Source organism: Lonchura striata, chromosome 8 (genome assembly GCF_050655825.1).
Source record: "Lonchura striata isolate lonStrDom1 chromosome 8, ASM5065582v1, whole genome shotgun sequence".
NCBI lineage: Eukaryota > Metazoa > Chordata > Aves > Passeriformes > Estrildidae > Lonchura > Lonchura striata.
In genome coordinates this window covers 32,234,819-32,251,725 of record NC_140710.1, presented here as the reverse complement: position 1 = coordinate 32,251,725, position 16,907 = coordinate 32,234,819, and the positions used below count along the sequence as shown (strand labels likewise).

The 16,907-nt window shown below is 43.1% G+C and overlaps 1 protein-coding gene across 5 annotated transcripts in view; it reads left to right on the top strand.

Annotated features, from left to right (window-relative positions):
• The window catches only part of ATF6 (activating transcription factor 6), a 73,801-nt gene that overhangs the window by 50,633 nt on the left and 6,261 nt on the right, over positions 1–16,907 (top strand). For all 5 annotated transcript variants that reach the window (XM_085586935.1, XM_085586932.1, XM_085586931.1 and 2 more), the window contains one exon: positions 5,189–5,273. In XM_085586935.1, the coding sequence (XP_085443061.1) occupies positions 5,189–5,273 (85 nt within the window). The remainder of the gene's footprint in view (positions 1–5,188; positions 5,274–16,907) is intronic.

Genomic DNA, 16,907 nt, shown 5'->3' with positions numbered 1-16,907 from the left:
AGCCTCTGCTGGCATCCAGCCCTGGATTCCTGAGAATAAAGTTCTCAGGTTCCATTTCTTGCCCAGGAGTTGTGTGCCAAAGGCTGGGATGCTGCTCAGGGCCAGGTGAGTGGCCTGTGTAGGAGAACAGGACAGACACATCACATCTGTGGTAACAGCAAAAAGCTGGAAACACACGATCCTGAAATTTTTAAAAAGTGTGAAATTTGTAGTTTGTGGAAAAAAAAGCTGGCTCAGGGGTTCTGTCAATCCAGGGGTTTAAGAAGTCTAGCTCCTTGGAGTATTTGTACTATGAAGCAGTCTCTGAAGTGGCATGCAGTATTTTGGGTCTGGGAGAGCATATTTTTGTTGAACTTTGTATTGTCAAAAGCATACCTGTAAAGAGGTCCAGTGTTTTGTCAGTCTTAAAATCCCTGAAAATGATCAGAAAAAATAGGACAAAAGACAGTGCATGGATTTGATGCACAATTTTTGTATGATCAAAAAAGCACTTGTTTTCTGTCTGCTTTGTCTTGAGATCGCTCACTAGGTGTGGTCAGATGGTGAACAGATAAGGTTTTAAGCTGTCAGGAGGTGTTGAAAACTGCCAGAAGTTGTGCAATTAAAGAAAAACAGCCCCTCCATGGGATGTGGGGGCCTGCTCTGATGCCATTTGAAGGCTGACCTAGAACAGAGGCTGGACAGAGTTAAAGAATAAAGTAGGGATTTATTGAAAGGCCTCAGTGGATGCAGCACAAGAGCCCAGCCAGGACTACACCCAAGATGGACCCAAAATGGTCACGAAATTCATAATCCGTCATGAGGTCTCTCACTTTGATCAGTTCCACTCCATTTGCATATTGGAGTTCATTGTCCAGTTCCAGCTCCAGCCCATGAAATCCCACCCTGCTTGTTTTTCTCTCTTCAGCCCACGTTGTTTGTGCTCTTGGGCCTGAGATCTGGATCATTTCTCCTTGGTCCCCAACTAGAGAAGGAATTGTTTTGTCTGCCTGCTCTGTGAAGAGAGCTTACTATCCCTTAATAGGAAGCTCAGAACTACACACTAAAGCAGTACAGAATATGAAAAATAAAAAAGCTAAAACCTGAGACATCACCTCAGCCAGGGTCAACAGCAGCTGTAATGTGGTCCTGGAACCACAGCGGGAAGATTCAGGCTGCAAGAGATTGAGGCTCACAATTCCCTAGGAGACTTCTTAGTCATAAATAGAGATGAAAAAATGCCCAGCTCCAGTGTTTGCTTGCTGTAAGAAGCCTTGGGAAGCTGCTGGATGGAGTGACAGAGCACCCGTTGGCATGCCTGGCTCCTGTTGGCCCCTCTGCTCTGGCAACTGCCTTTGTTGCAACATTCTAGCACAGAGCAGGTCTCCAAGGCCACCGTAAAGATCAAATCACCTCATCAAGGCAAATTACCAGAATAGCACGCTCAAGTTTTCCTTTGGTATTTTAATCAAGTCTCCTCGGAGCTTTTATTGCTGTAAACCAGCAAATGTCGCTTGTTTTTGCAAAAGGTTATCCTTGGTTTGTCAGAGATGGAGCTCTTAATGAAGAGTAGGGCTCACTGGGACATCTTGAGAAAGTCTTTGTATGAAGTCGTGTGGGAGCTGTGTTCCTGGAGCCTTGGCTCCCACGTGGATCACATCTGTACTTTGCAGGGTACATGCTCCAAGCCACCTGGAGGGGTCTGAGATGCGATAGCAGCATGACCAGCAGTGTTCACACAGGCAGATGTGCTAAATATGCTCTAACAAAGCACATCTCAATCAAGGGTCCTTAATTAAGACCTCAGAAAAGCCTTTTGAAAAATACTAATCCATACCTAAGCACAACAACTAAGAAGGTAAGAAAAATCTGAGGTAATTGATTTGACAGAGAGAAACCCCTGGGACAGGAGGAAAGACAGCTCATGCTGAGAGTACAGAGCCTTGCGGGGCTGGAAATCTGCTCCTTTGTGTCCTGTGTCACACGGGCTTCCCTGAAATGCATGCACCTCTCCTCCAGACATTCCCTGGAATATTTTCCTCCATTGTGGGTATACTGCGAGTATTAATTCCTATGTGTTTCTGCCACACAATGAGGCAGGAATGGAGGAGGTGCAGGACTGCTCCCTGGGAGGTGCTATGGCTGATGGGATATGCATTGCAAAAGCCAAAACAAGCACTATTTCCAGTTCTGTTAATTTAAAAGCCAAGAGTCCAGCTTAGAAGTGATGACAGTTTAAGAAACAAAATTAAATCAAAAAGACCCATGCCTAGCATTTTTTTTTGTCTGTTTAATGAGACATCACGGTATGTAGTGATGATGTTTTGTTTACATCCTTAAAACTATGATAGTTAAAACAAATTTTTTAACAAAAAAAAAAGGAAAATGAAAGCTAAAACATCTCCATATTTTCATGCATATAGGAAGGAGGGACTTTGGGTACCAAACCACATATCCTGAGACTGAAGCTGCAGGAGCAGCAGGACTTCTGTAATATTCTGGTATAGTGGGACAGGATTTCCATTGCCATTTGGCTGTAGGGTTAGAGATACATGAGGTTCTAAAGCTTTATCCCTGCTGGAGCCCTGATAACACTGATCTGATACACAAGAAACCTCAGAATCCTTATTGCAGTCCCATGTGTTGTGGAGACTTCCTAAATTAAGGTAATGTGCTCATGGCTGGATTTTTGGTATCTGTGTCTATATTTATCTGCCCATCTCATCTGGCTTCAGTATCACAGTACTGCAGAGATATCAAAAGCAAAATGAGAATGCTGAAGCAAGGATCTCATTTGAAATATTCTTTCCAGGCTGATAGTTTTCCGTCAATCCAGCCAGCAGTCTCAGGTCTGCTTCATCTATTTAAACTGTCGTCTAAGTGCTGCTCCTGCTCCAAGCCAAAGCCATCTGTTGTTGGGTAATAGTTCTGATTTATTCTGGCTCTGGTTGACACTCATGCTCCTGAGCCAGATGCTGACTTGCAAAATTTGCTTTTATTCATTTTCAGTTTTATACCGTGTGTCAATATCACAAACAGTATTTTAATTTAGGGTGGTTTTTTTTTGTCTAGTGTTTAAAATTAGTGATGAGTGACAGTGTCACAGCCCCCTCTGGGATGCAATTCAGCATCCTTCAGAATGGCACAGGACATTTTAAATATGCATTCAAACAGTGCTTCTAAATGTCTGATAGCTTCAAAATCACTAATCTGTACACTCATTTCTGTGACATAGAATTAATTATGTTTTGCTTTCAAATAAAAGGTTTGGACTACTTGAAGACTTTTGGGCTTGAGAATGTTGTGGGTGGCTGAGGTCAGAATATCTGATACTCTACAGCATACCCTTCAACCTCAGCGAAGAATGAGGGTAGTTAGGTAACTTTGCAAGTTTGCACTGATTGCCACAATGCATATGAAAGATAAAGATGATTAGAGAGATGGATAAATTTCACCAATTCCAGATTTATAATATATCTCTTCACAGATGGGCAGCTTCCAGACAATGTGCATCTTGCACATTAGCTCCTGGTGGCAATCTGGGTTTAGAGCTTTTTGTTTGTCTGTTTTCTCCAGAGTTGGTGTTGAATCACTGGGAGGTTGTGCAGCAACTCCAAAGCACATTTGAATTCAACTGTAAAATCCTTGTGGTAGCTCTTAATACAATTTATACATACAGTAAATAAAACTGCCATTATAGGGCAGCATAAATTAATGCACCAGTATTCAGATAGGTTAGCAAAAAGCAGTTGCTACTTGTAATGATTCTCAGGTGATCATCTGTGCAGTACTTGTGGTTTGGTAGGTAGTGATGGACTCTCAGAAGCATTGAAAAAGGAAAAAAAATAAACAGTATAAGCATTTTTTTAAGGTCTGCTAAAAATAGTCAGCAAATTCTGGTAAGGCATTGTTACAAAATGTAATTTAGTGGACATCTTATCTTAGGCCTGTTCCTTTGGGAATGTTGGATTTCAATAAGAGTTTTTATGTAAGGTTCATTGTCTTAGTGAATGTTGTCTTAAGCAGTTCAGAAGTGAAATGGGAATTACATATGTGATCTGAGAATTATACCAGTGTGGTTTTATAATTTTGGTTACCAAGATGTTTTTTGCAGACATTTATTTAAGTGATGTTTTTCTCATGGTCAGTCATTTGGTGTTTTGGGGGAGGGAAATTTTTGATGGGAAAAAAAGAGAAAGAAAGTGATATTTCTGCAATGTATCTACAGACTATCTTAACATATTTAACACCTAACTTTATGTGTAACTCAGTTCCCCAAATCTTAAATATAAATTTATATTCTTAAATGACAAAATTACAGCTACCCTGAACTTAATTAAATAATGTATCCTGAAGGAAGTCTAATTCAGTTTGCCAAAAAGATAACCTTGCCCAAAAGTATGAGATGTTTGTATGGGAAAGCATGAAAGGAGAGCATCAGACTGGCTTAATAATATGGGAGATGCCTGGACCAGGGCTTTTAAGTTTCATTGATAAGTGAAGAACCATATTTTTCCAGGCTGCAAGTTGAGCAGCTTGAGTTCAGCAGCAGCAAAAGAACCCTGAAGAAAGGCTGTGTTTCTCCTTGCAGGCCAGGTCTGTATCCAGGGCACTTCCTGCAGATGCACCTTCCACTGGCAGAGCCAGGGCAGTTACTGCTGCCTTACAGGAGAGATCAGATACTAAAGCACAGCTGCACCATCCAACTTCCCTGGGAGGTGTTGTCAGCAGAGCTTGTGTTTCACACCCCAGCCCAGCTCTGAGCAGTGCAGTCCTGCTGCACAAGGCATGTGGTGTAGAGCTTCACAGAGACAGCAAGACGACTTACATGGAAAGTAAATAGCTGTGCAAGTAAAAGCTTCTATTCAGCAAGGTCCTTAAACATATGTTCAAATAGCATTGAAGTCAAGTTAAATTACTTTAATCATATACATAAGCACTCTGTTTAATGACGGCTTAATAGTAGTTTCCATCTCTTTCCACATGATCAAGGCTTTTTCATATTCTGCTGCATGCAATAGGGATTTCTTATTGGTTACACAGCATGAGCAATTGCTGGGACTTCTGGAAGAATCCCTCAACAATATGGATTTTCTGAGCTGTTGTAAACAGTTCAGTGTGGAATGCCAGTAAAGAGAGAGTGGAAAGGCATTTTCCCAGCTCTCTGCTTTGAGAGTAGTTTTAACACATCTTTTCTGCTGTTTTCCAGGACCACTTGCTTCTGCCAGCCACCGCACATAACAAGACCAGGAGACCAAAGATGTCTATAGTGCTGCCAGCTGTAAACATCAATGGTAAGTGCAAAAGAAGAAAGGGAATGGTAGGAGAACAAGAGATGATGTTTGAAAGAGATGTGACTGACTCGTACATGAAAAGCAAACTTAGGCCAAATATCCGTCATTACAGCTTTGCAAAAGAAGTCAAACTGATAATTTACTGGGGTTTACTTGGCAGGGTCCCCATTCGAGCTGGAGTACTGGCAAATCTCCCATGTTTGGTCACCCAGACTGTGAGGAGAGGTGGGGATCTGGCCAGCAGTTGTGCATTCTGGCTCCTTCAAGGACAAGGGAGGGTGCCACCCAGTCCTGGTGATTTGTACCCAGCTAATTAAGGGTTACATGAATGGGACTAAACCTCTGTAACTTGGTGGCTCACAGAGCCCATGGAAACTGTCCTCCTCTCCTCGTTTGGGTTCCTCCTACGCTTGCTTAGCAGGGCAAATTCCTTGGCCTTGCTGGTTTATTAGGATGCTGACTGCCCTCCTCAGCTGTTTACCACACTGTTACACAACACTCAGTGTGAGTGGGACCTCTCAGCACTGCCTGGTCAGGATTAATAAGCATCATGTTACTGTGCTGCAGGACAGCAGAGAAAACAGCTTTGCACTGGGGCATGGGCTTATTAGTGCACAAATATGTTCTGGAGCAGCATATCAGTCCCACATGAGAGACAGGACATGACCTGCACAAATATATCATGAATTCAGATGGTGAGGAATTGCCAAGTTGGGACATGCTTGGGACAGGGGGTCACTGTCACACTGATCAAATGCATTGAGAACCCTGAAGCAGCATAAACTTTACTTTCTGAACAACTGTGCACATAATACTTTTTTAAAACATCTGTGTTTTACAGTACATGTGAATCATAAACCCAAATGTTATTGTTAAATCCCAGCATGCTGAAAATATTATCTGCTGATGCGAATTTCCATAAACTAAGAAAAAAAGAATCAGTTCAGGCTTTCAGCATTTTGATAATTGCACTTTCCCATGCAGTGCAGCTGAGTGTGATAATCTGTACAGCTGTCCTAGGGAAATTTTTATTAGATGTATCAGAATTATTTTTGGCATTTATCTGCCTGAAACTCCCTTTTTATGTCTATTACAAAAATCCTTTTCTGGCTGACCTGAATTATGACATGCAAGTGGGCACGTTATCACTGAAGTAAAAGCACTATTTCTAAATTACAAATTATTTCTTCTTAACATTTTACTGAGTCCTGTTGTTACTTGAAATAATTTTTCATTTGTTGGAGTAAATATAATTTGGAAGATATGCATCAGAATCCAGTGATGAATCTTATCCATAAATAATGAAACATTGTGAAATTATATTTTCATCAGTTCTTCAGGATTTTTTCTTTGGAACATCAGCATAATCCAGGAAATAAAAAAAATGTCCAGGGATTTGGGCTGAGATGTCGAAACAGATGAGACACAAGAATAGCATTAAGTAAACAACAGCATCAAACACGGATTCCTCTGTGACACCCAGTAAGGTGTTGGGAAAAAAGTTACAAAACACAAAAGAGCCAGTAGGTAACTTGGCTTGATTTTCAATTTGACTATTGATAACCACAGGAAATGATTCCCTAAAATGTTCTGTCTGGAGGAGAACCCATTTCTGTCCTTTGAGAAAATTGCTTCTCCACCCTATTCTGCCTCTGTGGGGACTGGAGATGATCTGCACAAGCATCTGGGAGTTAGCTGACAACAAAGCTTTCCTCCCAGCTGTCTGCTGTTTTTTTAAGCCCACCTTAAGTCTTTGTGCACCTGCAGAGAGTTGGCTTCTGGAAAAGGACGAGTCTCCTTTGGAGAAATTGGCAAAGCTTTCAGTGTAAGAACTTGTCCCCTCATTCCTTGTACCTCAGCCAGATCTCTGTGCAAGAAAGGAAACCTTTTCTACTGCCTCTTCCCTTGCCCTTTCTTTTTACTGCCACAGCCCTGGCAGAGGAGATGACAGGAATACAAGTGAAGGGGTCTTTGTTTTGAAGCTTTCTCAGAACTTCATCACTTGCTTCTGTGGGGTCTTTTACTATGTACTAAAGTTTACCCATGACACTGTTTTCCAGTGATGAAATACTTGAACGGCAGTTGAGAGCCAACCCTTTGAACTACTTGGACAGTCTTTTCCCAGCAGACAGTCACCCTTTTCTGGTCACACTTAGATTGTTCTGGTGCCTTCTGAAGCCCACTAGAGACTGCCTTTAGCTGGCTTGAGCTGTTCCACCAGGCTGCAGGGACATAGAACAGATATGGACAATGAGTATGGAGTTGTCCACTGCTGTCCTACATGGCTCTGCAAGACTGATCTGGCAGTTTTCATGAGTGTACAGAACAGAGTCAAGGTTACAGCCTGAAGAGTTTTTCTGGGAAGAAGGTGGCAGCCCATGTGCTGTGAGGTAGTGACAAATGTCAACAGACAGTCTTGTAATTGATGTGCACATGCATGTGTGTGCAGTCAATAAGACCAAAGTTTAAAAGGAGATCTTGTACAAGACAATAGCAGTATGTTATTAATTTTCCAGATAAAAACTTTCTTTCAAGTGTTTAGTTGCTCTATGCTGGAAAAGAATAAAAATAGCCATTACCTTGTAACGTGCCATGTTCTCCTTCTCATGGTCAGCCTGAATCATCCATGCCCCTCAGAGAGCATTAGGGTAGAACCAGATCCTCAATGTGCAGGTGCACAGAAACATATTTGCCTATTTAAATATGTTTCATATATTAAAATGTGTTAAACATGTGTAAGTTTGATTTTTTTGTTAAGTATAGGAACTTGTTATACATTGTTACATGTTAATCCTCCACCTCCTACTCCCTTTTCCTTCTTCCTGCCTGGTCATAGCCCTTTCCAAACTTGCTGAGCCATCCCCCAGTTCACAGTTCAATGCTTGCTGGCAGCTCTTCCTTTTCTGCCTCCCCAGATGCTCTGTCAGTCCTTTGCTTGTGCCATGTCCCTGCTGGCTGCTGTCCCATGGTACAGCTCTGCCCTTGCCCCTGCAGGCAGCCACACCCAATTCTGACCTGCCTCTGCCCAGTGTCGAAGCGCCAGCATTTGTGACCACATGCAATACTCACAGAAAATCTGCCTGATGTACCTAAGGGCCTCAGCACTGGTAAACCTGGAAGGAAAAACACGGAACTAGGGAGTCCTAGTCCCACTCTGTGTGCTTTTGGAGGCACCATTGCTGTGCCTTCCTGAGAAGTTACTCTAAGAAGAAATATCTTGCAGTTTCTCATGGGAATGAAAATGAACTGCAATCTACAGTTGAACTCAGGCTTTTGTTTTCAAGCAAGTCATGTTTGTTATGCTGGATTGCAGCTATTATTTTAGAAATCTAACTATGCACTTGAGACCAGTTAAATCTCCAATAGGTTTCATTCCCAAATTAACTTTTATTTTAATTCAGAACGTTGTTGGCTCATTACACCAATTCCAAATTGACATATAGGCGGTGTCTTTCTTGAAGTTTAAGTGAAACCATCTGCCATTAGCCCTCTATTTATTTAACTGCTGCGGGTTTCAACATGGATCTTTGGATCCAAATAAGCTATAGAGAACAGCATAGCTGAGCCACTCTCCCCACCCTGAGCACAAGTTTCCTGTGTCTGCAGCATGCCTACAGCTCTGCAGCCCAGCACAGCCCAATGGGACTGCTGCTCTGTGCAGCACACAGGAATGAGGACAGGCAGTGCCAGAGAGCCAGTTCAGTGTTTGGCCCAAGAAGCTCCTTTCAGGAATGCAGTTCTCCCTGGGGTTATGTGAGGGACTCTTAACACCTTCCACTTGATCTTGGTAGGAGCAGCTCTAAGTGTCTGTACAGGTGTGTACTCACCAGTGGCCTAAGCAGCAACACAGAGACCAAAAAGGCCTTTTTTCTTCTTAGGATCCCGTACCAAACAGTTCCCTATATGTGAAAGTCTTTTCCATCATTCACTTTCTTTAAACTGGGGGTTGGTGTCTGCACTCTAGGCCAAAACAGAAGTAAGATACCTGATGAGAAAGCCTCTGGTGAGATCTAAGGCTCATTTTCTTGGAATTAGCAGCTGTGACAGAGAGAGTTTTGATTTTTATAAATATTCTGGATAGGTCCTTAGTCTGATGGAGCCCAGTGGGGCTTGTCTTCAGTCTGCCTTTGAGATAACTTTGTGTGGCCCTTGGTAACCTGACCCTCCTTAACCTTCTTAAGGAGCCCTCTTCTCCTAAGGGTTGTTTTTTGTCATGAAATCCAACAGCAAAATAACCTCTCAAAGGCAGAAATGGAGTGCTGACTTCAGCAGAGTCCATGTGGTCTGTTTGATTGGCCAATTTCTGATTTGTGACCAGTTCCATCAGCTTTTCTTCTTGCCATCCATCATCATGCTGATGTAACAGACTTCCAAAGTGCTCTGAAATAGTATAAAAAGGTGGAAAAAATCTAGTGGTTAGGCTTTTTGATATAAAACTGGAGTGATTTCTGCCATCAAGCAGCATGATTACTTGCATGCAGCTACAAAGAAGTTCCCTTCAACTGACAGACCACGTGCAAGCAAGTCACAGATGTCCCAGGCTGGTAGCAAACTCTGAAAAATCTGTGAGGCAAACAGAACCCAGATAGGCTGAGGAGGAAAATGAAAACAAAGGCTCTTTGGGAAGTGACAATGGTCTGTGAGTTCCCATGTTTTAGGATTGAATAAATAAAGTCTTCAACTTCCTCTGCCTTTCAGGGTCAAGCAAACAAAAGATGTTGTTTCCTTTTTTCAGAGTAAGAAACAGAATTTGCAGTCAGTCATTGAGGAAGGTCAAAAACAACACGTTTGAACAGCAGCTGCCTTCCCTGAAGGGTAGTGCTTGACATTTTGGGAAGCCTCTTTCTCACTTTGGATAGCTCCAGAGCAGTTTCCAGGAGGGTGATGGTCCCTGCTATCCATAGCTTTTGTCCCTCATTGTTCTCCCCGTGCCTAAAAGCCAAGTTGTGGTGCCCATGGCTCCCTCTCACAGCTGCTGTCCTTGGCACCAAGGCTGGGAAGCTCATGACACTCTACCAGGTATAGAGGACACATCTCTTGGCTGCACAAGCATGAGCTATAAAGAGATACTTTCCCTCAGTGTTTCTGCTTTTTGTCTGCATTTAACAGAAAGTCCTGAGAACTCAGCATGGCCTCACAAGCTGTAGTGTGTAACCAGAAGGCTCTGGAAGTTGTGTATGTGGGATTAGAACCTAGATGTGAGACGAAAGAAAGATGACTGATAAGGTTTTTGGGGAAAGTCACTGCGAGTCTGTCAAGTTTTCTAAACAGGATGTAGGGAAATATATCTAAGAATGTCTCCAATGCTGTCATTCCAGTCATTTTGAAACTGCCATTCTTTTGCTTCTTGAGCTGCCAGTTGAGGTATAAAAGTCATTTGGTGAAGTCTGAGGAGGGAAGAATCAGAGCCATGATTAGAGCTCACTGCAGCAGCTGATTCCTGAGCCTGGCTGGGACAGAGGGAGAGCCTGCCGTGTCCTGTGTGCAGCCATGGGCAAGCACCATTTCTGTGGTTCTGCTGTAATTAGGAGGATTTGCCAATATCAGAGATGTACTTCTGCTCCTGTGCTCGTGTAAAGCTGTGCTGCAGAGATGAGTATTGAAATGATGGCAGAACATCATTTAACAAGGAATTTTAACAACAGATTTTAGTAAGCTTGTAAGATGCTGCTATTCACGTTTCTGTTCTCAAAGTCATGTAGAAGTGCAGTTCGTCAAGACAAAATAATCCCTCAAACTTTCCTCCATTTCTTTGAATCAGAATTGATCATTGCCTAGATTAAATCCTAAACAGAAGTTTTCAACTGCTTTTGTTACCTTTGAAAGACATTGCTCTCCCCAGCCATGTTTGCTAATATGTTGTCTTTGACAGAAAGGTGGAGATTAAATTATTCAAAAAGGTAAGAAAGAAATCATTCAAAAATCTGTGCGCAGTAGTAATGGAATTTGTGTCACTTGAGTTCATGTTTATTTATTTAGACAGGAAACGAACAAGAAATGAAATCATGAAGGCTTATTCCCTAATGACTTTTCATAACGAGCTGTTTACCTAAATTACTAAATGAGTTATCTATTTTTATGCATTCAAAAGAACATGAAGGTTATTTCAGAGGATCTTCAGTGCCTTTTGCCCCTTAATTAATACAGAAAAGAGTATCTCATGGGTTTTGCTAGAGCAGGCCAAGCCCCAGCGTGCCTGGTGCTCCCTGTGCAGACAGGGTGGCTGCTGCAGATGGCATTTTGCTGGGAATGTGCCATTTGCCAAGGGGGCAGAGAATTAGTCATAAATTAATTGGACTTTGTACTTAGCATTTCCAATGCCAGTGTCAAGTTATCAAAGCAGATTGGTTTTTCCATAAGAATGACACACTTCTATAAAATTCACAAAGTATAATAAAAAAGAAGCCCATGCCATAGGCTGGCAGCACGGATGCCAGTGTGGAGTTGCAGAGTTGGTTTGAACTGAGCATGTGTGTGTTTCCTGGATGTTTGTTAGCCCTGCATGCTGGTGCTGCTGTGGACATGTGCCCTTCCAAGGTTCACAGAGAGCCCAGTGCTGAGAGCTGTGCTGCAAAGCAAGGAGGGAACTTTCACCCCAGTCTGTGAGGTTACTGTTGCCATCCTGGCTGTGTTGTGTTATGTGCAGCATGTTGTAATTCTAGCCTCCAGCCCAGCCAGTCTGCCTCAATGTATCTTCAAATGTTGTAAATTCAAGATTATATAATTCCTCTTGGTGTGAAATTATAGGTGGCAAACAGTTTTATGTTTGTGATGCACAGGCCAACTCTGGTAACTCCTTATTTCTGCAGTGATCTGAGGCATAATTATCCATAATGAGCTCACCCCGTAAAAACACAAAAAGCTGAAACAGAGCTGGTAGAGGAGGTTCACATTTATGAGTTCTGTCTTGAGGACATCACTGGAGTAAACCTAGAGACTAGTGAAAATACAGCGGTCTGAGAGGGCCTGTTGGAGTGTTTGGGTTAGTTTCTAAGGAGACTCCTGCCAGCAGGTCTGGGAGGCTTTTCCTTGCTCCTCAGATCTTGGGTCTGTCCTCCAAGCTGCACTTCCCTCACCTCTTCATATAGCCCACCTCACCCCTGGTGCCTCCTGCTGCGCTTCCTGGGCATCTTCTGGGCTTGGAAAGTATTTGACACATCCTGAGTTCCTGAAGGACATTTTTGCTCATTCCCCACTTCATTAAAGAAATAATTTTCCTCCATCCTGCCTGAGTCTGTAGCAGCTCCAGAGGAGCAGGCTGTGCCATATCCCCATCTAGCACAAACACCTTCTAGGTGAATGTGGATGAAGAAATGACTGCTGGCCCCAGGTGTCCCTCTCCATGGGAAAGGAGGCACTCTTGCGTCAGAGTGGGACTTGAACATGAAAGATACAAAATCTCCTGTTGCTGTAGCTGGAAGACAGAAATGTTTGCAAGGGCTGTCTCTCTTTATTAGCACGCTGCATTCAGACAGGCTCTGCAGTGCTTTCATCAGTACCTGACACATGCATTGAATCACAGAAGCTCATGTGCAGGAGAGTGCTTGCCCCACACAGACAGAAGATGGTGTTAAAATATGCTTCTACAAGCAAGAGCTGATTGCAGTATCTAAATAAATGAGGTACCCAAGTTAGACAGGTGGAAAATTTGGCTCACTCTTTGGATACCATCCAAACTATAAAGACTTTTCAACTGTAAGGGAGTACAGGCTCTCACCGGCCTTCGATCTTAAATCAGTGACACACTTTAACATGATAGATATCACAAGTGATACTTGGTGATAGGCAAGGTCCATGTCAGTGCAAATGATGCATGTGATGCTGCCTCTTGAAAATAAAAATTAAGTCCAGTAGTTAAATTAATTTTATCACTAAGTGCCTGCAATTTGAAATGCCATCATTTAAAGGTAAGGGCTAAAAAAATAGGAAAACATTAAAGGAAAAACTAGTGGGGTTAAAATGCTGGCAAATGAAGATTGATTAAAGATTAAAAGCAAAAATCTTTAAAAGAAGACTAAAAAATACAATGGGCTTAAGTAACATGTTAAAGTCAATCCATAGAAGTAAGAAGTTATCTTTTAAACAGTGGACATTGTAGCCAACTGAGGGAATAGGAAAAAAGAAAGAGGATAATTTCTGGAAGACTAAATGTCAAACCATAAGAAGTTAAGCCAGAAAAAGATACTGAGCAAGAGCATGCCTGAGGCATAAAAGAAATAGTAAAAATATTTTTCAGAGGAAGCCTGCCTGGGAATCTGTAATGCCTGTGGAGGACCAAGGGGTAAAGGAGTACTTAAAGTGGAAGTCAGTACTGCTGAAGGAAGGAGTAAAGTGTTCTTGTGCTGGTATTGACCACTGAGGCTGTATAAATATCAGGCAGGTGACAAACAAGGCAAACTTTTTAAAACGGCTTCAGCCGAAGTCTCAGTTTTGTACCAGTTGGCAGAATCTGTGAGAGTTGAATGTGTCCTGGCTCATGCAGTAGATTGGGAAGAGAGCACAGCTCCTGCAGAGGAAAGCCCTACTTTAGTGCTCCATTGGAGGCCCCAGAGGGAGAGTGAGTGAGGATAAGGGTGATCCCTTCAGCACAGCAGCATACGGTGTTCAAAAACCTTGGAAAAAGATGGTTCTTTGAGAGTGCTGAAAGGAAGCAAGCTTTTGTGAAGCAATGGGGAAGGCTCACTCACAGGTTAGTGTCTCTCTAAAAGGTGGAAATAGACAATCTCATTTTGCAGTGAAGGGATTGTTACCAGTAGGTTCATACACAGGTCTGTTCTTGAAAGAAGCCTTTACTGGAATGCCTTTCTAGGCTACTCTCCTGTGTGCAGTTTTATGTCTTGCAAAGTGGGTAGGTCTGGATTTGGAGGCAGTGTGGGAAGTTTGTTTATCCTTTAAGTGCCTCCCATGTGGGCATGGGATGGTTCTGACTAAGAGCATTGCTCTTCCTCTAGCCTCATTCCTTCACTCCCAAGATTTTTCTGTGCAGCAGAACTCCTTACCCTCGTCTTCGTTTTCTCTTTGGGTTTTTGCCTCTTGTCATTAGCAATGTCACAGATAGTGAGGTTTTAAATATCCTGGTCATCCTGCAGCAATGCTACCCTGCCAACAATACATATACACACAGCCAGAGCTGTCAAAAATGTCTCTGTTTTTCCCGAGAAATACTCCATCTGAGGGAGTTTTAAATCAAGTGCCTGTGAAGGTGAGCACTGGTGAGTCTGGTCTTCTCTTCCTGAGGTGACCATTTGCTCCCTCTCAAAACAAGAGCACTCACACCAAGTCCACACTGGGCCATCTCCTCTGCAGCTCATGTTCTTTCTCTTAGAGGGAAATGATGCAGCATGAAGGAAGATTGAAAAGGTAGGTGGGCAATCCAGTGGGACATGGTCCCTTGGAAGAACCAACTTTCCTTCTCTCTCCCTGAGACCTCCCAGTCTAGAGCAGGTACTGCAAAGCACAAACTGGCACAGATTGGCCACTGACTGCATTGCTCACAGGTGCTGCTGGCCTCTTCCAGAACCCACACAGTGGTGTAAGCTAAGGGCAGGTGATGCTCCTCACCCACAGCCAGTGCCAGTCTCTCTGGTGGCTCCATTATTTACTTCAGAGGGCACTGAGAGCTTGCTTCCTCTGGTTTTCTTGCTTACCTCTCATGCCTGTGCATATCTCCGTTGGATAATCCCTGACACCACTGCTCTAATAGATTGGGCATGAGGAGAGAGACCCTGTCTCCTGCTGTCAGCTCATGGCTTGTCAGGGTGAGTCTGATGGTGTGGAATGAGTATTTCTGTACTTCTAGAGATGCTTGGTTCACAGTTGGAGAGGCAGTAGGAGATCTGGAGACTGAAATGCCAGGATCTCACTTAGTCTGTGTCCAGGACTGAGGACAGCTGAGTTCACAGAGGTGCGGCCACTGCAACTGCTCTGTTTGGAAGTAGTTCCAAGTGGGAATTTGCTTTTAGAAAGGGAAGTTATTTGGGTCACACTATAACTTTCTCCCTTGCCTCAAACAATCCTCTCCAACAATCCAATCTGTAAATGTTTTAGCAATCGTGCTGCATTGTTGCAGTGAGCGTATTTTTAGTCTGTAACATTGCTTCATTTATATACTTATTTGGTAGTGTATACCAACCCTTCAGATGGAAACATTGTCCAGATGTGCAGAGTAGGACAGTCAAGGCTTCTTAACAGAGATGAGGTGGAAGATTGCTGCAGTGACCATGTGGAGAGAGCCCCATGAGTTATGTGTGGGGACAGCTGCAGCCCTTCAGCAGGCCAGTGCAGCAGAGTGCAGCAACTCCCGAAGATCATGCTTTCTGAGTCCTGCTACCCTAAACATAAGCTCTGGATTGGGCCAGGGCAGGTTACAGTAAAAACTGTTTGGATAATTATGTGCTAAATAATTCCTAAAGCTACACTTTATCATTGTCGGCTTGGCCCAGCTCGCACAAAGCACCCAGGTGCTGGAACTTGTTAGTGGCTCTTTGAAAGCTGCCCTGGTTCCTGCTGCTGTGAGAGATGGGCCTGCGGAAGGGGCTCCAAGTGTAGATTAGTGCTGACACAGACTGAAAACTTTCTCTTTAGAAGGAATTGTGGAAAGTACAGAATGTGAGTAGCTGTTCAGCAAAGATGGCTTTAATAGAGTTGGTGGTTTGGATCACCTTACACAGGGGTGATTTTCTGGCTCCTATTTTGACATCAGTTAAACTGGTTCCATGGATAGCAAAGTCTCTTCTGCTCCCCCTCCCCCAACACAAGGAGGGGATGATTCTCTCACCTTATTGACAAAGACAGTTAGTTAAAGTAAGGATGGGGCAAGTGATTGCCCTCCCTGTACATTAGCAGGAGTAAGGACATGTAGCCCAGATCTGTGTGGCTGATAACACCTTAAATATGTATTCAGTGAGCACAGCAGATACAGAGCCAGGCAGGTTCTGACCATTTTAAAGTCACCTATTCAGAAAGCAACCACTAGGTACTGGGGTTATCTGCTTCAAAGGCAGCTGAGGCTTAGAAAAGGGCTTGAGGACTGAGGACCTCACTGAATGATAAGAGTGTTGGTTCCACTGAGTATTTTTTTGGTAATCCACTGTGATACTGCCCAGAGTAAAATAAAAATCATAGTTCTGGTAGAATAAGGCTCTATAAATGTATGTATGGCATTAATGCACCTTCAGAAAGCTGTAAAGCCTTTCTGTGGTGTTTGAAACAGTCCAGCAAGCTCAGGTGGCATTTCAGGGGAGCTCTGTTTCAGTTTCTCTGCAGACACCAGTTTTCACAATGAATATTTGCTGCAGCAGAGCTTTTTGGGAAAGATGGGAAAGGATAGGTAGGAAAGGATAAATTAACAGAATTACATCTTCTTTAGGACAGATGAAGCCATAGGGTCAAACAGCCTGATATATGTAAAGTTGAAGTCTGTGGAGACAGCTGACATCACCATTTGTTCTTACTAACTGCAGAACAAAAGTTTCATTGTGCACCTTTCAAGCCCTCTGCCTGTCTTCTCCCTTTCTCTGAGAGAGTATCTCCAGTAGCAGTAGATGCTCAATCTTACAGACATTTGAACAGCCAACTGATTGATGGATGTCAGTGCTACTGAGGGAAGAAGGAGGATTTTGGTTTTATGGCCTT